At 41.1% G+C, this 26,199-nt stretch overlaps 2 protein-coding genes across 6 annotated transcripts in view; one reads left to right on the plus strand and one right to left on the minus strand.

Moving 5' to 3' along the window:
• desi2 (desumoylating isopeptidase 2) overlaps positions 1-10,652 on the plus strand; it is a 28,873-nt gene extending 18,221 nt beyond the window's left edge. For 2 of the 4 annotated variants that reach the window (XM_088350780.1, XM_088350783.1), the window contains exons 5-6: positions 6,970-7,208; positions 10,001-10,652. In XM_088350780.1, the coding sequence (XP_088206906.1) occupies positions 6,970-7,208; positions 10,001-10,205 (444 nt within the window). In that variant the 3' untranslated portion in view covers positions 10,206-10,652. Of the gene's footprint in view, positions 1-6,969 lie in introns of all 4 variants that reach the window. The other 2 variants (XM_088350781.1, XM_088350782.1) reach the window with 2 other exon arrangements.
• LOC148353498 (cytochrome P450 3A30-like) overlaps positions 10,219-26,199 on the minus strand; it is a 54,604-nt gene continuing 38,623 nt past the window's right edge. For both annotated transcript variants that reach the window (XM_088350779.1, XM_088350778.1), the window contains exons 11-13: positions 15,655-15,881; positions 11,866-12,028; positions 10,219-11,796 (exon numbers count right to left, since the gene is read on the minus strand). In XM_088350779.1, coding sequence (XP_088206905.1) covers positions 11,695-11,796; positions 11,866-12,028; positions 15,655-15,881 — 492 coding nt within the window. In that variant the 3' untranslated portion in view covers positions 10,219-11,694. The remainder of the gene's footprint in view (positions 11,797-11,865; positions 12,029-15,654; positions 15,882-26,199) is intronic.

Consider the following 26,199-nt stretch of genomic DNA (forward strand, 5'->3'; position numbering starts at 1 on the left):
CATTCATGGAAAATGAACTCTATATTTGTAGCTTAAGGACAGCCAACATCCCAATGCATATGAATCTGTGGTCTGTGCAGCCCTTTGAGACTCCTTGTGATTAAGGGCTATACAAATAAACATGACTTGAGTTGAGTTGACATACTACTGGATTTGCAGAATGTTGCTCGACGTCACTGTTGTTAACAACAGTGGCACTCATTTATAAAGCAGTAGGATCCTCTAGTGCAGGGATGTTAAACTCAATTGCACAAGGGGCTAAAATTCAAAACACACTTAAGGTGGCGGGCCAACCAGGATAAACATTTATTGAACACACTTAAACTGAATGTTTTTGGAACATAAATATGAATAAAAACAGACAAGAATATTAAATTTAAACCTTAAATCACTTATACAGTATTTATTATTTTGCTGTAAACTAAAATATCTTGTTAAATTATACAACTTAGAACTTAACTTAAACAACTTAACATTAAAATAACATTCAAATTCCTTTGCTCCTATGTCAATGTATATATTAAAAAAAACTTAAATATCCCAAAATATTTTGTTTTCCCTAATATATCTTCTGTCAAAAGTAGAAATATGAAAATGCTACACAAATTATTTTCTAAAAACGTCATAACATTCTGAGAACGGGGAGCCTGATGTGCTTACTTTTGGCGCAGACGGAGTAGGGCGAGAGATGGAAGGGAGTGCTTGCACTTTTTGCATAGCTCCACCCATCCCTCCCACTCACCCAATCAAATAACTTTAAGTTCTCTTCCGGTGTTTTGGCGTATTTACAATTTGTTCCGTGGATTCATAAAAAAATATCTGAACACTGAACACAGATTATATAGTAAGCTTTTATATAAAGGATTCTTTAGAGTTGTACAGCCAAAAGAGTTTTTTTTTTTGTGACTGGTATATAGTATAGTATACGTCATATATGAAGGAATAGGTTCAGTGACTAAAACGGCAGAGTATGATGTCCAGGGATGAGACTGCGTTGTTCATATTGACGAGCCATTAATAACAATAATGTAAAATGGTCTTGCGGGCCGGATATGATGACACATGTGCTCTAGTGGTAGATAACAATATTTACATTCGAATCATGTCACACACAGAGCATTCATAGGGGGAAATTAATATTTTGGCGGATAACGCTCCGTCGCATACAAGTCGCTTTTAGTTGGAAATGTAAAGAATTTCACAAAAATTGAGCATTGGGCTCTGTAGTGTGAACCTAGCCTCTGACATTCAGTGCACTGGGCAGAAATCCCATTGCATCATCACCCGCCACCGGCCCTCGCGATGCAGTGTTTAACATGTCGAAATAAGGTAGCGGCTTGTAGTCCATAATTTACTGTAAATCAAACATTGTGCTGTTTTCAACAAATATCAGTAAAAAAGCAAATGGATACCTGACTTTTCTCTAATACAGCCATGCAAATGTCCCATGTGTGTGTCTGTGTGGGGTATAAATTGGCTTATCTTGCTCTGACTAATGAGGAAGAGAATCTCACAGTAAGTCCCAACACTGAGATGGGGATTAACATGTAACGATACAAACAAGCCTAGACATGCACTGCCAGCTGCTGCACTCGAACACAAAAACACGCTAGCAGTGCAATCCTTAAGCCTTTTTTCCAATATTCCTTAAAAGCACTGTGACCGATATTGGTGTATGTTTTGTTGTTGACTCAAGTGAAACTCCCTAAAATAAACATAATGTTAATTCTCTGGCAGCAGCAGACTTTGGAATTCATTCCATTACAGTGTATATCACTCATTGGTATAATTATGCGTCCTGGTGGCTGAGATGCAGAAACCGAAAAGAGAAACTCAATGCCCAGTAAAATAAAATTTCCACATATGTGTCATCATCAGTGTTGGCCAGTGTTGTTATTGAAAAATAGTAATTTGTTACAGTTGGTAGTTCATTTAAAATATTTTTTTTGCCTTCTTAAAATGGCGGCGCCCTGTATGGCTGCGGCTGCATCTGCTCCCGACAGTTTCTCACATTCTGGTCAAAAACCCCAATCTTCGACTCAGTTTATGAGGGCGAACAAAGACAACTCTAACTGCAGATTAATATACGATCGCAGTTTTTTGCTGGATATGCGAACATCCAGAAATCCAGCGCAAATTTCGACGATCACTATGGAGTGTTTACTTAGCCTCGGAGTGCTACGTCAACAGAACACAGCGGCCTACAAAGCAGCGAGTAAAAGTGGCAAGCGGAAGCGCTGTGACCGGGGAAGGAAACGAGGTTGTCGGTCCGGGCTAACGGCTCGGATGAAGGCCAAACCCTTCAAAACGCCTCTACCATCCATTTTCCTATCCAATGTCCGCTCCCTGGACAACAAACTGGACCATTTACAAGTGGAATTCACATCGAACCGCGAGTTGACGAACTGTTGTGCTTTAATTCTGACGGAGACATGGCTAAACTCATCTATCCCGAATGACGCTGTTAGCATTGTGGGGCTAACTGCTTTCCGCGCTGATAGAAGCGGCGTGCTCACCGGCAAAAGTAAGGGTGGCGGTCTATGCATTTATACAAACAACAACTGGTGTAGAAATGCGAAGATAATCTCGAATCACTGCTCACGAGACATTGAACTTTTGACGGTGATCTGCAGACCCTTCTACCTACCGAGGGAGTTTAGCGCGACCATCATTACTGCCGTGTACGTGCCCCCCAGCGCTAATACGAAGGAGGCAATGGACGTTCTCTACCGAACTGTGAGTGAACTGCAGCATGCTTACACCGAGTGCATTTTTATTGCGGCGGGGGACTTTAACCAGGCCAATATGAAAACAGTTCTCCCGCATTTCCATCAGCATGTAAATTTTGCTACAAGAGGTAGGAACACATTAGACCTGGCCTACACAAACATCAAAGGTGCATATAAAGCAGCCCCCCGCCCCCACCTTGGCTCATCAGATCACCTTTCTGTTATGCTAATTCCAGCATACAAGCCCCTGCTGACCAGAGAAAAACCTACAGTGAAGCAGGTGAGGGTGTGGTCTGAGGGGGCAATGGAGGCACTACAGGACTGCTTTGATTGCACTGATTGGGACATGTTTAAATCGGCTGCCACTTACAACAACAAAATAAATATAGATGAGTACGCCATTTCTGTGTCAGCCTATATCAGTAAATGCGCAGAAGACGTCAGCAATACCAAAACTATATGCACCCGTGCCAATCAGAAGCCCTGGATGACTGCTGAGATACGCAAACAACTAAAAGTACGGAACCTTGTCTTTAAATCTGGTGACAAGGAGGCGCTGAGATCTGCGAGGGCTAACCTGAACCGTGCTATCAGACTAGCAAAGCGAACGCACAGTCAAAAAATCCAGGAACGTTTCCTCAATACAACCAACACCAGGGATATGTGGAAAGGCATTCAGGCCATTACCAAATACAAGCCAACCACCGCCCCAGTGCAGGACACTAGCATGGACTTTCTGAATGACCTCAACAAATTCTTTGGAAGGTTCGAGGCACAAAACGGCACCACTGCAGCGAGAGCGGTTCCAAATCAGGACGAAAGAGCACTCCACCTGGACTCAACCGACGTGAGAAAGACCCTGAGAGGGGTCAACACAAGGAAGGCTCCAGGCCCGGACAACATTCCGGGGCGGGTACTTAGGGAGTGCGCCGATCAGCTGGCTTGTGTACTAACAGACATTTTCAACACCTCGCTAGACCAAGCCAAAGTACCATCATGCTTCAAAATTGCCAACATCATCCCTGTGCCAAAGAAACCCCAGATCTTATCATTCAACGATTACCGGCCCGTTGCACTGACTCCTATCATAATGAAGTGCTTTGAGAGACTGGTTAAAGAGCACATCACCTCCAGTCTCCCCTCCTCATTCGACCCCTTTCAGTTTGCCTACCGGACAAACCGCTCCACCAGGGATGCCATCTCCTCTGCGCTTCACCTGAGCCTGACACACCTAGAGGAGAAGAACACCCATGTGCGGATGCTGTTCCTGGACTTCAGTTCAGCATTCAACACCATCATCCCACAACATCTGGTAGACAAAATGAGACTCCTGGGTTTCAACACCCCCCTGCGGAACTGGCTGCTGGACTTCCTCAGTGACAGACACCAATCAGTGCGGATAGGTCAGAACATCTCAGATGTCATCTACCTCAGCACGGGCTCCCCCCAAGGCTGTGTCCTGAGCCCCTTGCTGTTCACCTTGATGACACACGACTGCGTCCCTAGGTCCGCCACAAACCACATCGTGAAGTATGCTGACGACACAACAGTGGTGGGCTTCATCAGGGACGACAACGACCTGGCCTACAGAGAGGAGGTGGAGCAGTTGGTGGCCTGGTGCAGGGACAACAGCCTGGTCCTGAATGTTGACAAAACTAAAGAGATCATTGTCGACTTTAGGAAAAACCAGCCCAACCATGCCCCACTTTGCATCAACAACAAGGCTGTGGAGGTTGTCAGCAGTATCAAGTTCCTAGGGGTGCACATTACAAACAAACTCACCTGGTCCGTGAACACTGCATCACTGGTTAAGAGGGCACAGCAGCGCCTGTACTTCCTGCGGAGGATGAGGAGAGCCCACCTGCCCCCACCCTCCCTCATCACATTCTACAGGGGCACCATAGAGAGTATCCTGACCAGCTGTATCTCTGTGTGGTGTGGAGGCTGCAGCGCTACCGACTGGGGTAGTGTGAGGAGGGTAACGAGGACAGCAGAGAAAATAATCGGGACTACACTTCCCTCCATTCAGGACATTGGCCAGAAGCGCTGCCTATCCCATGCTAAGAACATTATCGGGGACCCCTCTCACCCCCATCATGGACTGTTCACTCTGCTAGCCTCGGGGAAGAGGTACTGCAGTGTGCGGTGCAGGACCACCAGGTTCCGCAGTAGTCTAGTCCCCCTGGCCATTAGACTGTTAAATGGTCAATCTAACATATAGTTAACCTAAATCTTAACGGCTGCTAATCTGACTTTTTGCACTACTGGCAGTTCTTTATAGCTTGCCACTCCTTGCACATTTGCTCTCTGCACTATTGTACTTACAGCGTTATTGTTACAGTGTTAATGTTACTGTTTACCTGACTTGTTAACCTGAATGCCCATTTTGCACATCTGGTTAGCTACTCCTCTTGCACTATCGGCACTATGGTAAAATACTATACGTAGCCATAATACAATACAACTTTTACTTATATCTGTACATTCGAGGAAACTGTGCGGGTCAGATGTATCGACATTTCGTTCTGTATACACGTGTACTAGAATGACAATAAAGTAGATCTGAATCTGAATCTGAATCTGAATAAATCCTTAAGCCTTTTTGTATTGAGTTTAGAATAGATTCCCTGTCATCTGCGATTATAATATGTAGTGTAGGCTTCTAAAGTAGTCTGATTATATAAAGCATAATACTGAAAAACAAAGCTATACATTTGGAGGTGACATCCTTTTACTCATTCGGCCCACTTGAGAACAAGAAGTCTAGATCTGGCCCGATAGCCCAAATTAGTGTTACATCCCTGATCTTGTGGTAGCCTGTGACTGCCTGTAGTTTGGTCTTAATGTAGTATGTTGAGTGATATTTTTGTTCTAAATTAAACTCGTATATCGAAATTTTTGTGTTTAGAGGTCCTCGTGTAATTTAGGGCTGCAACAAATAATTGATTAAAACCGCTTATCAAAAGCACTGGCAACTAGTTAGGTCATTGATTAGTTGTAACACGTGATTTATAAGTCACTTAGTACTTTAAATCAATGCAAATAAGAGCGCACACAATTTCGTTGTGGCGCTGTGAGTTGTAGTACCACTTTGGTTCGGCAGAGGTCGCCAAGGCCATTTTTATAAAAAAAGTTTTTACATTTTCTATAATCTTTTTTCAATTAAACATTGCATCATAACAAAGAAAATTGGCTGAAACTTTGTAGTGACTATTTTATCATGAAACAAAAGTGAACAATTTTCAAGGGAACAAAAGTTCCGCAGAAGTACAGAGAGAAAATAAGATACGTGAATCAAATAAGTAAAGTAAAATAATGGCAATGACATGTTTAACTTTACACAAGGGGCAGTTTCTTAAGCAGTTCATATATGATTTTTGTATTGAGTTTGTTTGTTTTAAGATTTAACCAAAAACAAATTGTTGACATTATTTTTAAAAGTAGGTTTACATTTTCGATGTTTTTTTCTTTTTGTGGACAAGAAAAAAAATATACATATTGCTTGTTCTTTTTTGTTTTGTATGATAAGTCCAAATATAATATGTGGATATAAGGTGATAGGAAAAGAGTAGCTTACATATTTGCTGGTGTATAGCATTTATTTGTATTTGTTTTAGTTTATTGAAGAAGAAGAATTTACTTTTAATGTCATTCTTTGTAACAATGCACACAGATTGAAATGTCGATACAACTGACCCGTACAGTTAGACTGTAGCGAGCCGATGCAGCCGCAGCCAAACAGGGCGCAGCCATTTTAGTCATTAGGTGACCAAACCCCCCAATTCCAACCCTTAATGCTGAGCGCCAAGCAGGGAGTCAATGAGTACCAATGCTTGAGGCTTGAACCAGCGACCTCCCAGTCTCAGAGCGGGTGCCCTACCATCTAGGCTACAGAGCTGGTCATTGTCAAGTTAATTGACAAACACCTGGATTTTGATTTATATTATAGAATCTTTTGTAGATTTTCTCTCCGTTCAAAACTTCAATACTTGAATAAAGAGGTGAAAATGAAAACTTCTTTAAGCAATCCAATTCATGGAACAATCCACCGATTCATCGCCTATAAAAATAATCCTTAGTTGCAGACCTACTTTAATTTTGCGTTCCAGAAACGTTCATTTGTAAGACATTGGTTCCAAAAGTGGTCATTATTCACATAATTTTTGAAACCCATTTTTTTCTCTTAACCAGAAAAACATTTTAGAATGTGATGTCCACTTCCCTGCTCTTTGTCGTTCAGATCCTGTGCGGCCGTGAGATCCCGCGCTGGGTGAACCGCCTGGCCTACTTCAGCTCTTGTGTGCCCTTCCTGCAGAGCTGCCTACCCAAAGAGTGGCTGACGCCGGCTGCTCTGCAGTCCAGCGTTAGCCAGGAACTGCATGCCGGGAACAGGACGGAGGAGGCAGAGGATGCTGCCGCCTCCGCTTCGCTGGCGGCCGTTGGGCCGTCATCTTCCTCCACGCGCCACCAACCGCGGCGGTAGGGAAACCGGGACTTTCCCAGAAGATGCAGGGTGTATCAAAAAATTGATATCTTTTAGGATGTAAATATAACAGAAAGTACATGATTTACCTCTTAACGAAGCAAAGTCCGTGTCTTCACTATGTCACTAATCAATGATATACGTTATACCACATATCATCGGAAAGCTGAAACTCTTGGGATTTGGAAAAGTTATTATGACCATTTCAAAACATACTTAGCACAGAAACATCACGATCAGTCTGAAACAAGATACCCAAAAACTATAAAGCCCGTATAGAGCACTAGCTACGTCCCCTGGCAGTTATCAAATTAGTTGATTGTCCGCAAACATGGAGTCATTACATCCAGGATCGTCCAGTGAATCTAACAGTGTAAAATATATACTCCTAAGCACATATGGCCAACAGACAAAAAATAAAACAATTCTGCATCAATGGATTTTCCTTGTTCCAATCAGTCCGTTTCGCCACATAATTTCTGTTTAAAAAGTAGACTGTTAAATTAATACGGCCGTTAGCTTCTGACCTTTTGATTGATTTTGGAATAAAACTCAATGAGATTCTTTTAGACCTATACTACAGTTCCGATGAGAATTTTGATTTTAAAAGCAAGGTGCATTTTCTGTGTTAGTTTTGTTTTTCGGTGAGAACGCAAACCAACCGCAAAATTGCCTTGACGTGATGTAATTATAGACAGCGTAAACGACTCTTAAAATAAAATAAAAACAAATATGGACCTACAAATTGAAAACTATACAGAATTGCAGTTGAATAAATTGTCTAATTGTCATTATAAAAAAGAATGATATTGGAGGGCTTCTCCTTTTAGAATAGGAGAGCGATTTAGAGAGCTGCTGGCTAGCTGCATACTACTACTGTATAGTCTAACCCTGACTTCAGCAATGTCAAGTCATGTTTATTTGAATATCCCTTTTTTGCAATGTCTTTGCGATAATTAAAATTAAACTGTCATGAATGTAGCAGTTTCCCACAAGTTGTACCTCAAGGGCGTCTGTTTTATGGGTAGTAGATCTGGCGTTGGTTAGCTACATGCTCGGGAGTAGTAGCTTAAGTGAGTTGTTAGCCTAGCCCTTGCTGTAGGCCTGACCCGGAGCCTCGCTGTTGCTTTCTCTACTGACGCCACATGAGTCGATTCCCTGATGAGATACCAATCCACTGAGCACCCGCTGGTGATTAGCATTTCTTTGAACTCTTTTGACTTTCCTCAGACTCCAATTTGTAATGAGCCACTAAAATATTACCTGTAGCTTTGTGTCGTGTTTGTTTTGGGGAGCAAATGTTGGACTGGCAGCATACAGCAGCCTGTCACAGTTTCGCTCGTAACATTTGTCTCGCCTTCATTGCCTACTGCCGTTAAAATTTGCTACTGACTGGCCATCGATGACAATTCTGGCCAAAGACAATCATGGAAGTATGAATCATTGTACAAAAACGCAGTGTGTTGCGATAACACAATCGCAATATGTTACACGCAGCATCGCTTATATTCCGGTTAATCGTGCTTCTCTACTGTTCGGTAGCCCTTACTCTTACACAAAAAACACTGTCAAAATGCTTTCTCGGACTCCACAAATCATGTAAACTGGATGGGCAAATTCCCATGCACCCTCAAGGTCCCTACAGAGGGTAAAGAGCTGGTCCACTATTCCATGGGCTGAACAAAAACAACACGGCTATTCTTGAAGCTGAGATTTGACTTCCTGGAAGACTCTCTTCAGTACCCCCAAATAGACTTAAAGATTTTCAACATAAATTATTTCTAATTTATTTGCCTTAACCCCTTTACATTTTGCGGGCGAGCTGTCAGATGTCACTAGTCACTAAAACATGTAATGCCACGCATCATTGGAAAACTTAAACTCTTGGGATTCAAGATGTAAATAAAACACTTCAAAATGTACACTGCACAGAAACGTCAGGAGCATTCTGAAAAAAAATATACTCAAAAACTATTAATTCTATATCGCTCACTAACAACATGCTCTGATTGTCAGCTGAACGATTCTTCGCATACATGGTCTTGTTACATTCAGGACACTCCAGTAAATCCAACTGTGTAAAGATATTTACTCCAAAAAACACGATAATGCCGACAGGTATATTTATATATTTTTGTACGTTTGACGATCAATGTTATAATCAGTTCGTTTCGCTCCATAATTTCCCTTTAAAAATAAGATCTGTAAACTGGTCGTCTCCAAATAACCGCTTTTGGAAACACTTTGAAATACCTTTGGAATATTGTGTAAAATACAATGTTTAGTTTTTCAGATTGTGACCAAATTTGACCTAGGACCGGGTAAGGCTTCATACTATTGTTCCAGCTGTTTTCCAGCTAATATGCCCATTCTACACTTTTGCAGGCATGCGATTGCAAAAAAAAAGAAAATTGGGCGAGAATAAAAACATTCTATTTCTGTGTGTTTTAACTCGTATTACTCTGTTATTAGCACTTGCAGTCATTACTTTAGTTTGGGACAAAACGTGAGTGTGTTACCTTTCAAAAGAGACCGAAACCGTCCACATGTGGTTCAAGAGCAGCATTTAATTTACTTGAGGTAAGTCTTGGATTGGGATTTTAGGCAAAGTTCACAGGAACGTTAACGGGTTGATCATGTACTTTCTGTGATATTTACAACTTAAAGGACATCAGATCTTTTGAAACACTTTGTATTCAGCCACGACGTCACGCATACTTCCGGTCAGCAGAAACCTTTGTGACTTTTATGGACAAAACCAAACTCGCATTGCGATTTTTTTCCCCAGTTCCTGCCTTCCGAAAGTATCCCGGCGCCGATTGTTTACAAACACGAAATGGTCTGTTTCCGGTTTTAACCTTCACCAGCCACATAAGGACTCAACCACCTTTGTTGATGGTGCTTATTGCCTGTTGCAGGTAATCCGAGCCAAACGTCCCCAATGTGGACCGTGTCAATATTTTATTTGTTTTTTGACATCAACTTTTCTCTGACCTGATTTTGTCATTTTTGAGGCCAAACGAGAAACTTAGTAGTAGCAACCTGCCGTGGTGCCTTCGTGCTGGCTCGCCAGGAAGAGCAACCCAACTTTTGTGTCTTTTCTTTCCATCACCAAGCCCTCTAATTAATGCCTCCTGATGTTTCAAGTATATGATTTTCAATGTCTGAACTTGCAATGAATGAGACTGCATAGCCTTTTCCTTTTACTACTGCTTTCTTTTGTATAAACTCAGGAACTCAACAAAGGAGTTGGTCATTGTTTTAAAGGAAACATAACAAACAGGTTTGTTGCTTTTTAGTGCTGTTGTCTGTCACTCCAACGCCAGCAACACACGGCGACAGTTTTGGATGAAAACAGAAGAAATGCAAGAGTGCATAGCCTATTGTCATTTTCCTGTGTGTCTGAGATGTGTTACAAATGAAAAACATTGTATGAATGATATGATATACCCTAGATGCGTATTCAATGAACCCCCCTACTATAGTGCAGGAGTGGACAAATCACTCTTCAGCATGTTAAATTCCGCACATACTGATGCAATGTCGCATCCAGTAATGGCAGATGGGCGCGTCATTATGTATATCCAGAAGAGTCAGTGTCCTGACTTCTGAGAGAGAGGCTCCACGGAACCTCAAACTCCCTCACCAAACCACTACACTGTTCTAGATTATTTAAGGGTTTATTTGGGGTGCAATACAGTAATGGAAAAATATTACTCCACTGAAGGTGGAAATTAGAATATTACCAGGTCTCCATACATCATGGGTCTTTTTTTTTTAACTTTAAAACAAATAATAAACTAGCTTCTCTGAAACATGCAAAATGATTTATGTCCCTAGGTTGTTTTGCTAAATCTCCAGGGTGCGATTGAATCTTAAATCAAAAGCTTAGAAGTACAAATGTTTTGTCAGACCATATTTTTCAATCTAAGGTGCCTAAAATACAATAGTAAAATGACAAGTGTAACATTTTGGTAAATTAGAGTTACCCTCGTATTTTCACAAACGACTCAATTTTTATTTCCTGTAAAGAACTAAAACGGCATCAAAAACAAACAAAATCTGTATCAATGTATAATAAATGATTAAGAAAATGATGTACTATAACAGCCTTGTGGCTACTTCGCTACTACAGCTTCTAAAGGCTACAAAAACATCTCCCCCAAAATCAGTCGCTACCACACAGAGAAATATATATATTTTTAAAATAGGAAAATAAATGAGTGATACACTACACAGTTTAGAAGCATAAGGGTGATTGTCCAATGAATATGAAATGAAATGATCTGCATTTATATAGCGCTTTTCAAGTCGACTTCCCAAAGCGCTTTACATTGTGCTTCACATTTCCCAATAGCGGCCGTGCAGCCATGTAAGGCGCTAACATGCTTATACAGTGTCTTACTTCGACATGTAACGAACTGCGATCTTTTAATCCCAAGACGAGCGCTCTACCTCCTGAGCCACTGCCGGCCTATCGATTCAGACATTGCCCATACCCATTTTCTGGCCCTGGTCTCTAGGCACAAATGTAAACTTGACTGGCTTGGTAGGCTGGTACTTCCAGTCAAATTCCAGAGGAAGCTAAAAAAGAAGAAATGGACATAAGGTGCTTAAAACGTAACCTGACTGTCGGGACAGCAAGTGTCTTACCATGGTGTCCTTGCAGGTCTCCACGTTGTATTTTTGCAACAGGCGGACCAGGACCACCTTGACGGTAAGTAGGGCGTAGCGCATCCCCACGCAGTTGCGAGGGCCCAGGCCAAAGGGCATGTAAGAGTACGGGTTTCCCTCTTCACTGCCTTCTTTGCTGAATCTGCAAGGACAAGTCAAGATTGAGATGTGTGAAGTTTGCATGGAATAGAAAATGAACTGGGTTGATTGCCAAAGTCATTACATGTCTAGAAACCCCTAACGTCACTTTAATGAGGTGATGAAAGCATTATTTAAAAAGGGTTCCACTTCATACAAAAGTGTGTTTTTGCTTGCTGGCTTTTTTCTTCCTCTCACTCGCTATTTGGGTAAATTCGTTAATTAACATATTAATGTATCCTTTATTATTGGATGATTAAAAAAAGGTTTTGTTTCTCTCCTATGTTCCCTGGAGCGGTGGGGAGATTGTTGAATGATGCAATCCCCATGGTGTTTTCTTTCAATCTACAGTGAACCTTTACCCATGGGTGTAACCAGCCTTTTATGGGGGTCCCCCAAATTGAACCTAAGCACCCAAATAATTATAGCATTTTAAAAAGATGTGAACAACGCAGCGTGAGAAATACTCCACAGCCTTGAAATAGTTCTCTACAATCAAATCCTAGTTGGAGCTGGGCCAAATAAGGTTTTCTTCTGATTAGAAGCATTCCACTGTTCTCAAATCCATCCATCTTTATCCGCTTGTCCTCAGTACGGTCGCGGGGGTGCCGGTGCCCATCCCAGCTATCCTCGGGCAGTGGGCTGAGGACACCTTGAACTCGTTGCCGGCCAGTCGCAGGGCACACAGAGACAGACAACTCACTCGCTCATTCACACCTAGGGACAATTCAGACCGGCCAATTCACCTGACATAGATGTTTTTGGAATGTGGGAGGAAACCGGAGTGCCCGGAGGAAACGCACACAAGCACGGGGAGAACAGGCAAGGTCCAGGAGGCAGGAGGTTTGATCTCATGACTTCAGGACTTACACACGCTAACCACTGCGCTGCCGTGCTGCCCCTTTTGTCAAATATATCTTTTAATTCACTACACAAAAATAAGATATTAAACAAAAAAATTAGAATCAAGGTGAAACTATGTCAAAATGTAGAAATCTGTTACTTGCTTGGGCTTTACTTACATTACCCGGACAATGTGTATTGTTTGATTACTAAATGTTGCCTTATTGTGTACTGCAACCAAAAACGAGTGCAAGGAAGAATACAAACTTTGGAGATTCAGGGCGACCAAAATGCACACTTTTACCTTCCATTTTCTTACCCAGCCTTTTTGTGGTTTTTAGTTACCCCTAGCCGCAAGATGGCAGACAATTGGCTCATGTTATGTCGTGTCCTGTTGTGTTAGTTTGTATCGATTTCCCCTTAATCACAAAAATTCTCAAAGGGCTGAACACACTGACAAACATCCCCTTGATCAGGAACCCACCAGAGAGTAAGGAAAAACTCAAAAACCTTGATGAGGAAAATGAAGAAACCTTGAAAAGGTTTGGCACATGAATTAATTCCCCCTCCAGGATGAACAAGCTGCAATGGATTTTGCAATGGCAACAACAGAATACACACAGACATCTTCAACATTAAATATAATAATAATAATTAATAATTTCCTTTGTATTGTCATTCTTTGTAACAATGTACACAGAACGAAATGTCGATACACCTGACCCGTTGTAGCGAGTCGATGCAGCCGCAGCCAACAGAGGGCGCCGCCATTTTACCAATGTTATAAGTCTTAGGTATGACTCGGCCGAGGCGCGAACCAGCGACCTCCCAGTCTCAAAGCGGGCGCCCTACCATCTAGGCTACTGAGCTAGGTAATAACCAGTATTTGGCACGTTACAATAAAAAATAATTAGTAATAGTTACTCATTACTTCTTCCAAAAAGTAAATGAGTTAGTATCCGAGCTACTCTATAGTAAATATTACTAGTGACCAAGAAAATTATGTTACTTTAAGATGACATTTTCTGAGCAGTATTTTTGGCAGTTGAATAGAGAAGAACAAACATGGAAAATGAATACAATTTTACGAGGCAACAGGTACTTTCTTTTGAATGCACTTTTATATAATAGTTTTTTTAGTATCAATTTAAAATCAAGATTTTTCTTTTTAATCAATAACATTTAATTCCACTGGGAGGGGCTAAAAATACAACTGTCCGTTTAAACTTTCATTATACAAAACTCAAATGCAGTTTTCCATAATGTTCACCTGATGGCGACAGAGTCTCTTATAAAGTAAAGGGTGCGTCAAAGTTAAATAGGTTCAAAGTTAAATATTTTCTCGATTAAGTATGTATTAACAATGCCAAACTGAGTTCGAAGAGGTCTTCCGATTTATTTTCGATGGCACCTATTTACTTTATCTTACTTTTATCAAACCTGTTCATGGCGGAACAAAACCCTGAAAAAAGGAGTTTATTAGAGCCCGGCCAAGAGATGCGATGTACTTACAGGCAAATCATGTGTTACTCTGCCGCCATTTTCTGGCGTAAAGTCATAATTGCAGCCTCAAATTTCCAAACACCTCACCCCACCCTTAATCCAGAGAGTTAAGCAATTAAATGGCAAGCTTATTTTTAAAATCAAAATTTTACAGCACAAAAGTTTTTTTGGGTAAAAACAAACAAAAAAAACAAGTTTTGGAAGTACAGTACTTTTATTTGTTGAACAAATACTTGAGCCTGAAAATTGGGTTTGTTCTTGAGCAGGGGTCTTCAAGGTGGTGCCCGTGGCCAACAAAGTGCCCCCTAAGGACCTGTTGTGAAAATAGCTCACTCGTGCTGGGTCATTGTGATTTTTTTTTAGTTAAATGTTTTTTTATTGGTTGACTTATCTATTTAACCCTATTTTATTAATTAACCTGCTAATAGCATAGCAATAACATAATGAATTACGTTTTCAGAAATTCAAATCAATTCCAGTTCATGGGCTTCATGGACAAAACATCTATTCAAGCATCGATAATAATTTTTAAGCAATCAAGGGGAGAGAATGAAAATCATGTCCTAGAATCTGTCATATTCATGTATGAAACAAATCTATTTTTTTCATTTTTTATGGATTTATTTTACAAGAAATACAACAAACTAAATTCCAATTTATGGGTTTCATATAGCAAATGATCAAAAAAATGTGCATTTTCTTTAAACTATCTGCCTACCTTTTTAGCTTTGTAGCTAGCTATCTTCCTACATTTTTTGGCAAGCTATCTAGCTAGCTTTTTACATTTTTAAAAATGCTATCCAGCTAATATGTCAAATGTTTAAGTTACCAAGCAAAACTGTGGCCTCCTTTCTAGCTAGCTATTTAGCCCTTTTTTAGTATCTATCTGGCTTTTTTGTTGGCTTTGTACTCTTTTAGCAAGCAATCTAGCTCCACTTTAGTTTTTTCCATTTACTTTCGTAGCTAACTACCAAGCTACTTTTTTAGCTATTTAGCAATACATCTAGCTAAGTTGCCATTTTAGAATTTCATATCAAACTGGGTGCCCTTTGCGGCAATTATAAACAAAAAGTAGCTCGATGCTTGAAAAAGGTTGGAGACCCCTGTTCTTGAGTAATACAAAAAATAAATGATAAAATCTACTACGCAGGTTTTGACTACTATGGGACGTTTTTGGAACGCAGGAGTAATGAAATAATAATTTCACAAATTTGTTTCACAATTAGTCACACAAACTGAAAAAGTTAAAACGCAATTTATAGATGGTAATGACCACATGTTTACCTCTCTGGCCTGAAGCTATTGGGGTCTTTCCAATAGCGGGGGTCCTTGTGTACTATTGTGACTGGAACGGTGACCAGAGTCCCCTCTGGAATTGTGAGACCGTTGACTTGAATGGTCTTCTTGCACATGCGCTCCAGTCGAGGAGCTGGCGGAATGATGCGCAGGGACTCGTTAATCACGTTGTCCAGGTACTCCATGCTCTGCACCATGTCGTATGAAATGGAACCCTTGGGGTAGGTCAGTAAAGCACAAAATTGTTTCAACAAAAGTCCTCCCTCAATTAATCAGGGTTTGTACACCTTTTTTCATGGCCAAATTCAAGCACTGTCAAGGCCAATTTTTCCATTTTTTTTCCATTACCTACAAAGGAGGAAATCCAGCACGGATCAAAATATTCGTTTTTGTTGACTTAGTTGACTAAAATGCAGTTGATAGCTTGCTGCTAGCACATACTTTGTGCTGTTTTGAGCTGTTCCCATCTATGACCTATGATCTTTTTGTGTCACTCGGCTGCTATAAACTGACATGAATTCTGCTATTCTGCTTCAACAATACACGCACAGCTTTGTTTACAAACATGGAAAGGGCTCTATAATTGTTGGGTCATAATTGAAAACTAAAAAAAAGTACTTCAGGTATAAAGAGACGAAAAATGAGCCAAATTTGGACTCATTTTAATGATATTCATTGCTCCAAAGCAGTGCGTGTTTAATCCTCAATCTTAGAGACTGCTTATCTTTTGCTTTTCTATTATCTGCACAGCTTATCCTGAGTAGGGTTGCAGGGTTGCTGGAGCCCATCCCAGCTATCTTCGGGCAGTGGGCAGGGGACACCCTGAACTGGTTGCCAGCCAGTCGCTGGGCACACAGACAACTCACTTGCTCATTCATACCTAGGGACAATTCAGACCGGCCAATTAATCTGTTTAGGGATATGGTAGGAAACCGGAGTGCCCGGAGGAAACCCATGCAAGCAAGGGAGAACATGCAAACTCCACACAGGAAGGTTCGATCTCATGACCTCAGAACTGTGCCGCACACGTGTTAACCACTGCTCTGCCGTGCTGCCCTCTTGCTTTTTGTTTTACTTATTTTCATTCATATTGTTTTTCAAAGGATCCGTGTCTAAATTGGTTAAAATACAATTGTTTGCTTTTCATAATTGATTTACAGAAAGTTATATTTTTAATTTCGATTTTATTGTTTTGCACTTTCAGGGATTTTATTTGTTGTTGTTCGACTATAATCTGATCAGTGTTCAAAAATTTAAAATTGTTTTGTATTTTACGTTTTTTTGTAGATCTTGGAATATTTTTTGTGTTTTTCAGGGATCCCCTGCAAAACAAGTGAAATTACTAATTACTAAATAATTTGGTGCGTAATGTTTCATTATTGTTGATAATATCTTAAAAAAAGGGAGCCGCACCAAAAAGCCGGTTTTCTAAATAGAGCTGTCCTCTTGGGTGTGACCAGTTGGGGGCGGTGACACTTTATATGGCAAGCCACCAGAGCAGGCTTGGCGGTGTCATTTTCAGGCACTTTTTGCATTTTATCATTTATTGATAGCAGTGAAGAGTTAATATTTTTAATTTTTACTTTATTGTTTTGCATTTTTAGCGATTTTGCGTTGTTGTTCGACTTTAAATCTGTTCAACGTGTAAGGAGCTAAAATTGTTTTGTATTTTACAAAATATTTTTTGTAGATATGTAAATATTTGAGTTTAAATTTCATGTTTTTCAGGTATCCCAAAAAACATATTACGTTACTTAATGTGCTTAATGTTTTATTATTATTGATAATATATCATTTAAAAAAACAAAACCGTCTGAGAAGCCGTTTGGAAGCCAAAAGAGCTCTTTTCAGTGAGCCAAGCCAAAATAGCTGGAATTCCAATGACTAGTCTGATAAACCTGTCCTCTTGGATGCGACAGTAGGGGGCAGAAACGCTTCACATGACAACTCTAAAATGAGGACTGGAGCCACCATCGGCGTCATTTTTCCCACTTAATGAAAAAGCAAATCTTCATTCAAAAGCGTGTTCCATTGATTCAGACTCCCAGGAAACACAGCAATGGAAAACATCAAGATTTTCAAGTACATCTCCCAAAATTCAAACATTTTTCTGAAAACACAACATTAAAGTTCAAGAATTTTCAAGGATTTCAAGCACCGTACAAACCCTGTTTAATATTCCAATCCATCGATTACCTGCACCACTTATCCTCAGTAGGGCCGCGGGGGTGCCGGAACACCCTAAACTGGTTGCCAGCCAGTCGCAGGGCATACAGAGACAGACAACTCACTCGATTATTCACACCTAGGGACAATTTTGACCTGACATGCATGTTTTAGGAATGTGGGAAGAAAACAGAGTGCCCGGAAGAAACCCACGCAAGCACGGGGAGAACATGCAAACTCTTCACAGGAAGGCTGGTAGCTGGATTTGATCCCATGACCTCAAAACTGTACCACAGACGTGCTAACCACTCATCCGCCGTGACGCCCAACGGTTAATACATTTCAAACCATTAATTGACTTACCGCACTATAAGGCGCACTGAGTTGTTATAAGACGCACCCCCAAACAAAAAGTATTTTGTGATGATTCTTTACATATATAAAGTACAGCGGACTATCAGGCTTTTAGAATGAAAACTACTGTAAAGGCTAGGGTTGCACAAAAACTAACAAGTGCCGTACTTGTGCATTGAATTGATCAGTCAGATACCATCCACGTAGACCTAAGATTTATGGCCCGAGCCCGAACCCGAACCCGAGGCAATTTCGGGCCGGGTCGGGCCTGAAATGTCAGTCATACGGTCGGGTCGGGTCGGGTTCGGTCCTGCTTTTTTTTTTTTTTTTTTTTTTTAATTAATTAATAATTATAAATATATGTTCATTAAAAATATATACTTAAACTATGTATGGATACTAGACCAAGGAATACTTGTTATAAAATAAATAATTTGGATAAAACGGAGAAGGAGCTGTAATTGCTTTTAACGGAGCCAGAGCATGCTCTGTGCACGTGACGTGACGTGAATGCTGTCCTCTTAATAATCTTCCCCTCCGCAAATTCGCGTGATTTTGGCCTGGTATCCCCGATATGGAGTCGGACCAACAAGAAGTTAAGGATAAACTCAAGAGAGGAGAACTGACGATTAGCTCGCTTTATTTTGTTTTAAAGCGTATTATATAGAATACGATCGCTTTTGTCGGAAGCGTACATTGACGTTGGTGACATTTTCATCCGCGTTAAAAAACGCAATTTGTAGAATACGATCGCGCTTTATTGTTTAAATAAACGCGTTATATAGACTAGGATCTCCCAATTATTATAATTAGCTCGCTTTATTGTTTTAATAAGCGTTTTATATAGAATACGATCAGGGGGGGGGGAATTTGCATAGGAGTCGGAAAAGGGCACAACACGTCAACACCCCCTGAATGAAAGTGCTGCGCTAAAATCTTAAGGACGTACTACTACTGCTGCTGTGGATTATGGCCCAATGATCAAGTCGTCAAAATGACGGACGCCCTTAAATGTTTTCGCTACCTCAAAAAAAAAAACCCGTCAATGACAGATTGTCGCTTAATGTAACATCTGCAGTGCAGACACAGAAATATAAAAGATGTAAATGTTTATACAGTTTTATTTAACTTAGGCCTAGATGTTGTAACAAAAGGCAGAGTTTAATTTGTTATCATAAATCACCCCTCCTTATAAATAAAATATGTAATTTCGGGCCCCTTCGGGCCGGGCCAGCAAATCCAGTTAATTAGTCGGGCTCAGTCCGGGTCGGGTTTAATACCCCTCGGGCCTGCGTCGGGCTCGGGTGCTTTTTTTTGGCCCGATCTTACCTCTACATCCACGAGACCAGTAGAAGTGCAGATGACGCATTAAAAAGAAATTAGGCCTTTGGGCATTAATGTTTTTTTTTTAGTCATTGGGCTGTTATAAACTGACATGAATTCTGCAATTCTGCTTCAACAATGCACGCATAGCTTCAATACGACACACTCTATACAAACACGGAAAGGGCTTTATTGGTGTTGGGTAATACTGTATTGGGTTCAATACGGAAGAAAAAAAATATAAGACATTTTCAACATGGTCAGACATTAACCTGGTCCATGGGACAGCAGACTTGCAGTCTTTACAAAGAACAAGATTTGACAATAAGGGCATTGTGGGAAGTAATTTGTTGGTTCTGAACTGAATGAAGAAAATGGCATTGTTGGAAATAATTTGGTCATCCTGAAACATATAAATGAAAAGAAAGCACAGAGTCAACGTCGCCGTTGACTCGGCGGATTTCTTTCGAAAACCAGTGCAGGAAGGAGGCCGATTCGTCCTGCTTTCAGAGATCGGCCATTGTTGACGCTGGCAAACATGGCGGCGCTGCTTTGTAAAGCGACCAAAGGCCGGGAAAACTAAGTCTGGCGAAATAACAACCTGAGAGTCAAAAGGCGATCGGGTGAGGCGATCAGCGGACGGTGCCGTAAGAGAAGCGTGGAATTTTCAAGATGCCGAGCAGGGATAAAGAAAAGTCACTCGGATTTTTAATGGACAAAATGGATATATTCACTAAAAAACAAGATACAATCATGAGTTTAATGGCTGAAATCAAAGATCTAAAAAACGAAAACATGGAGAAAGACAAGAGGATTATAGCGCTAGAAGGACGCGTAGCAGATCTGGAACAGTACACTAGGATCAATGACATTATTATCACAGGTCTGGACATCAAACCTCAGACCTATGCCAAGGCTGTGGCAAATAAAAGTATTGCAACGGATGCTGATCAAGATTCTGCTGAGCAACAGGTAATTGCTTTTATGAGCAAAAAAGGGATATCCATCAATGCTGAGGACGTACAAGCATGCCATCAATTAACAAGAACTGAGAACCGACCTAAAGCAACCATCGTGAGATTTGTCAACAGGTAACGAAAACATGAAATCCTTAAGCAAGGAAAAAACTAAAAGGGACAAATGTTTATTTAAATGAACACTTAAGCAAAAAAAAACCTGGCATTGCAAGATAGGCTCGATTTTTGAGGAAAACAAACAAGATACAAGGAACTTGGACTTCAAACTTTAGAGTATACATAAAGTTAAACGGCACTCCAGAAGAATCAAAAATACTTTGGGTCCGAGAAATGCAGGAGCTGGACCGATTTGCCTGAAGTGATACAATGGCATCCTGGACTGACAATATGGACACCTTTATTACAGATCACAATAAAAACTGACTCCAATAATTCAAGATTAGATGACTTCGATCCTGACCACAAATTTCTATCAACTAGCTCAGACAATTGCAAATATTATACTGAAAATGAATATAATACTTTTGTTAAATCTGAAGGGAAATTCTTAATAATACACTTTGAAAGTAGAAGCATGTACACAAATTTTGATGACGTCACTGAATGCTTACAGCAACAAGATTCAAATCGAAGATAATACAAAACATGTCATTTGTCATTGACGATTTGCTTGTATTACAATAGAAATTATAAATGAAAAAAAGGAAAAATATAGTCAGTTGTGTATAGAGCTCAGCGGGCTCAAATCTGGAAACCTTCACAAACTGGGCTGAAAAACCATATTCAACAATGGGCGCCAAAACACTATTCATTTGTGGAGATTTCAACATCGATCTAATGAATCCAAACAAACATAAAAACATTGATGACTATAATAATATAATGTACAGTATTGTTGTGTATGTAGTAGGGTTGTAGTAGGATTCAGAGACAGGCACGGACGGTACATTCATAGAGCGTTTACTTAACTTCTTCCTCGGTAGTTCTCAAGCACAAGTACAAGGCTGCACATTAGTATACAGCGACACCGCAGGAAGGGGAGTGTATTACACGACACCACATATTCCCTTTTTTGTTAGAATAGGACACAAACAGTAGCATTAATCTGAAATACGCAATAACTCTTCGGTAAGTATGAGCTTATAGAAAACAAACATTTCAATATTCATTACCAGATTAGAGGTAAATATTTATCAAAGGTAAGCAATATTGTAAGGAACTATACTGTCAATATCGGTAAGCAAAAGTGTGTAAACCTTGTAAACTTAAGCAGACTGTATGAAGATCACATCATAAACAAACATGACAATTTTTTAAACAATGAACATTCATCATGCCTTTTTTTTTTTTTTTTTAAACATCACCACATCTTTCTGTATCTTTTTTTTTTTAAGTCACGTAATCTTGAAGCCATGCAGGCGCATGTCGTATTCTCGGTGCACTCGGAGAGGGATGTGGTGAGGGCACAGTTTCAGGTTCAGGTGGCTCAGCACCTTGGTTGCTTGGCAGGAGGCAAGCATTAGCATCAGCAGGCCGTGGCGCTGAAGCAGCAGCACAGGTGGAAGAATGGGCAAGGTGGAAAGCATTCCACACCTTTCCATCAGACAGCAGATAAGTGGCTGGACCCTTTTGGGCTACCACTATCAGTGGCTTGGTGAACTTTGAGTGTCCTTTGGCAATGATTCCAGGTTTGCGGATGCGAACCGCAGAGCCAATCTGGAAGCTGGGTGATTTTGCACCGCGACGTTTGTCGGTGTATCGTTTGGACTTCCGTTGTTTGTTTTGTATGTTTTGTAGCATGTTGCCTTTGTCAGCAGTGGGACGCATGGAGTGAAGACCTGTGATGTGAAGCTTTGTATTCAGTGGTCTACCATGCAACAGTTCAGCGGGGGATACTGAAGTCACGGCATGTGGTGTAGCTCTGTAAGTCTGTAAAAACTCAGTGAAGAAGGTTTTCAGTGGTTTACCTACAATGTTGGCTGTTTGTAGACAGTCCTTGAAGACTGTTGAAACGCTCAATTTCACCTTTGGCCTGTGGGTAGTACACAGAGCTGCGACGGTGTGTGATGTTCCTGTCACTAAGGAATGCTTCAAACTCGGTCGACACGAACTGAGGGCCATTGTCAGTAACAATTTCCTGTGGATTACCTTCTCTGCTAAACACAATGGAAAGAAAAGTCATAACAGAGGCAGAAGTAACATTTGAGCAGAAGGCAATCTCAGGCCATCGGCTGTAATAGTCAATGAGGGTGATGGCGAAGCGGCAATCAGCAGGGGCAGAGTGAATAGGACCAACAATGTCCACAGCAACCTTTTCCCAGGCAGCAGTTGGGGTAGGCACAGGCTGTAACGGTGCAGTACGTGTGGTTGCGGTTTTGTCATGCTGCAAGCAGGTGGTGCATGATTTGATGGCGAGCTCAACGTGAGAATCCATTCCAGGCCACCAGTACAAGTCTCTCAGTCTTTGTTTTGTGCGAACGATCCCTTGGTGTGTAGCATGAGCAAGTTGGATCATTTTTTCCTTTAGCTGTTGTGGTATCACAACACGATGAGTGCCACGCACAATGACACTGTTTGCAAGGCAAGCTCATTTTGCACACGGAAGTATGGCACGATGAGGGGGTCAAGGCCTTTTGCAGTACGAGGCCATCCCTTCTGCATGTAGTGTCGCACCTTCTGTAGCACTGGACATTCCTCACATGCACTGGAGAGCTCATCAGCAGTGACTGCAGCAAAATCAGGAGACACAGCAGCTACCATCTCCATGATGCCATCATTTTCCAGTTTCGTCAGCTCCTCCGACACCTTGTCACGCACGGCATATCGGAGTCTGTGTAGCTTTTGCTGGACTGGAGGGACGTCTGCACGCACTTTAACTTTGTGTATAAAACCTGTAGCAACGCCTAAAGCATTTGTAGTGTTGACAGTGTGACTCATCTCCGATGCAGCAGGTGTTGTAATCTGCCCATCTTGTATGTGGAGGCGAAGTGCAGTGAACAGGTCCATTCCCAGTAGTGGAGTACCGTCAGGAACTATGCAGAAGTCAGTATGTGCACTCTGGTTGCAGTATGTAGCAGTAAGTTGAAGACAGCCCAACACTGGAATTGGCTTCTTCATGTAGGTCACCAGACGTACAGTAGGCTTTGAGAGAGGCAAATGCATGAATGATTGTCTGTAAATTCTCTCTGGCAGAATTGAGACTGCTGAACCAGTGTCCACAAGCAGGTCAGTAGTAATTGACTGTTCATCATTCGCATGGAGAGCAACTGTACACGTAAGGCGCTTTGGGACTGCAGCTGTAGGGGCTACATGACACACAGTAAGTTCTGGGGCAGTAACTTCTCTTACTGATCGAGTAGGAATTGCACTGCGGCACACTTTACTAAAATGTCCAATTTTTTCACATTGGTTGCATTTTGCATTTTTAGCAGGGCATTTGGGGTCATTTGCTAGATGAGAGTTGGAGCCACAACGGTAGCAGGTTTTGTGTTGATTCCTTTTATCTCTCGAGCGCTGTGTATGCGTACTGCTCTGATTCCTTTTATCTCTTTGTTGCACAAGCTTCACAGGAACGTCGGGCACGTGCACAGGAGCAATAGCATTAGCTTCTGACATAGCGGATTCGATTTGTGTAGCAATAGCGATCGCTTTGTCAAGTTTTAAGTCCGTTTCCAACAGCAAGCGTTCTCTGATTCTCGAAGAGGACATCTTCTCAATGAATTGATCCCTAATCATATCATCAGCAAACGTGCCAAAGTCACAGTTAGTAATTAATTCCCTTAATGCGGCAATGAACTGAGCAGTGGTCTCGCCCGGTCTCTGAGCACGCCGACGGAACTTGATACGCTGAGCAACGACATTAATCTTCGGTACAAAGAAAGTTTCTAGCGCATCACAGGCGGATTTGTAAGAAGTGCCAGTGTCGGGAAGGGAAAGAAAAATTCTCTGCCCTTCTGTGCCTAAACAGTGCAGCAGTAGTGCGCGTTTTCGTTTGTCTGGCATTTCGTTAGCAGTCAATGCTAGCAGGTAATTTTCGAACATCAGAATCCACGTGATGTACAACATCGTAGGCTCACCCGGGGTTTCAAGCAAAGCAAGGGGTTGTGAGATTCCGATCCAAGTCATCCTCGTCGCCAAAATGTTGTGTATGTAGTAGGGTTGTAGTAGGATTCAGAGACAGGCACGGACGGTACATTCATAGAGTGTTTACTTAACTTCTTCCTCGGTAGTTCTCAAGCACAAGTACTGTTGTGGAAAATAGACTTGCATTTGTAGAATAAAGTTGCATACATTTAGAAATGTAGAAAGACTTGCTTACAGTTGTGAGAGAATGTTGACATCATTTCGGGAAGGTCAATGGCAGCCTTAAAAGGGCATGGGACCTTCAAGGACTCTCTGAGCAAACTAAGGCGAACAACATGTCCTAATAAGGGTACGACAGCATCTTCCTTGTTGTTACGTGAGATCTCCGCCGCCTCTTGGGTTGTACTCAAATTGAAGCTATAAAAGCATTGTTATGTCTGGAGTTCTCTGAGTTCTTTGGGATGACGCAATAAAGAGCTCCCCCTCATGGCAAGCCTCCGTGCATTTGTTGAATCACGTAAGAGAGGACAATCGATTATCGAACCTGCATTTTCCCCTACATTAAATGGCGCCCAACGTTTTAATTTCCATTCAAAGTGGGAGATAAACTCCCAAAGGGGGGATATGTTGTGGAAAATAGACTTGCATTTGTAGAATAGAAATGCATACATTTAGAAATGTAGAAAGACTTGCTTACAGTTGTGAGGGAATGTTGACATCATTTCGAGAAGGTTCTTGGCAAGACAGTTGAGTTTCCTTAAAAGGGCATGGGACCTGCAAGGTCCCTCTGAGCAAACTGAGGCGAACAACATGTCCTAATAAGGGTACGACAACATCTTCCTTGTTGTTACGTGAGATCTCCGCCGCCTCTTGGGTTGTACTCAAATTGAAGCTATAAAAGCGTTGTTATGTCTGGAGTTCTCTGAGTTCTTTGGGATGACGCAATAAAGAGTTCCCCCTCTTGACAAGGCCTCCGTGTACTTGATTAAATCACGTAAGAGAAGATCTAAAAGATTATCGAACCTGCATTTTCCCCTACAGTACAAGGCTGCACATTAGTATACAGCGACACCGCAGGAAGGGGAGTGTATTACATGACACAGCAAGTATGAGTTTGTACCCAACTATATTAAGGCCTAGTAGATTCACTTCACACAGTGCAACACTCATTGACAATATATCTACAAATAATTTGGAATTTACAAAAGTCAGCGGATTACTGGTTTGTGATATTTCTGATCACCTACCAGTATTTACAGTGTATGATGAAAAGGTTACTAGACAAGAATCAACTAAGGATTATGTTTACAATCGAGTTAGAACTGAAGAGACTATTACATCACTCTATGATGACTTAGTTAAACAAAACTGGATGATATGGATCGTGCGTTTGACATATTTTTGGAAATATTCACCAACAAGTATAACAAAAATTGCCCAATTAGGAAAACTAATATTAATAATACATCTGTAAACCATCCATGGATAACTAAGGGTTTATATAATGCTTGTGAGATAAAAACCCACCTTATATAGAAAATTTATTAAACTAAGAACTGAGGAAGCTGAATCCCAATATAAAACGTATAAAAACAAATTGACAGGAATATTAAGAGCGAGCAAGAAATTA

The sequence above is a fragment of the Urocampus carinirostris genome, chromosome 13 (assembly GCF_059441175.1).
Source record: "Urocampus carinirostris isolate Australia breed hairy pipefish chromosome 13, RoL_Ucar_1.0, whole genome shotgun sequence".
In the NCBI taxonomy this organism is placed as follows: Eukaryota; Metazoa; Chordata; class Actinopteri; order Syngnathiformes; family Syngnathidae; genus Urocampus; species Urocampus carinirostris.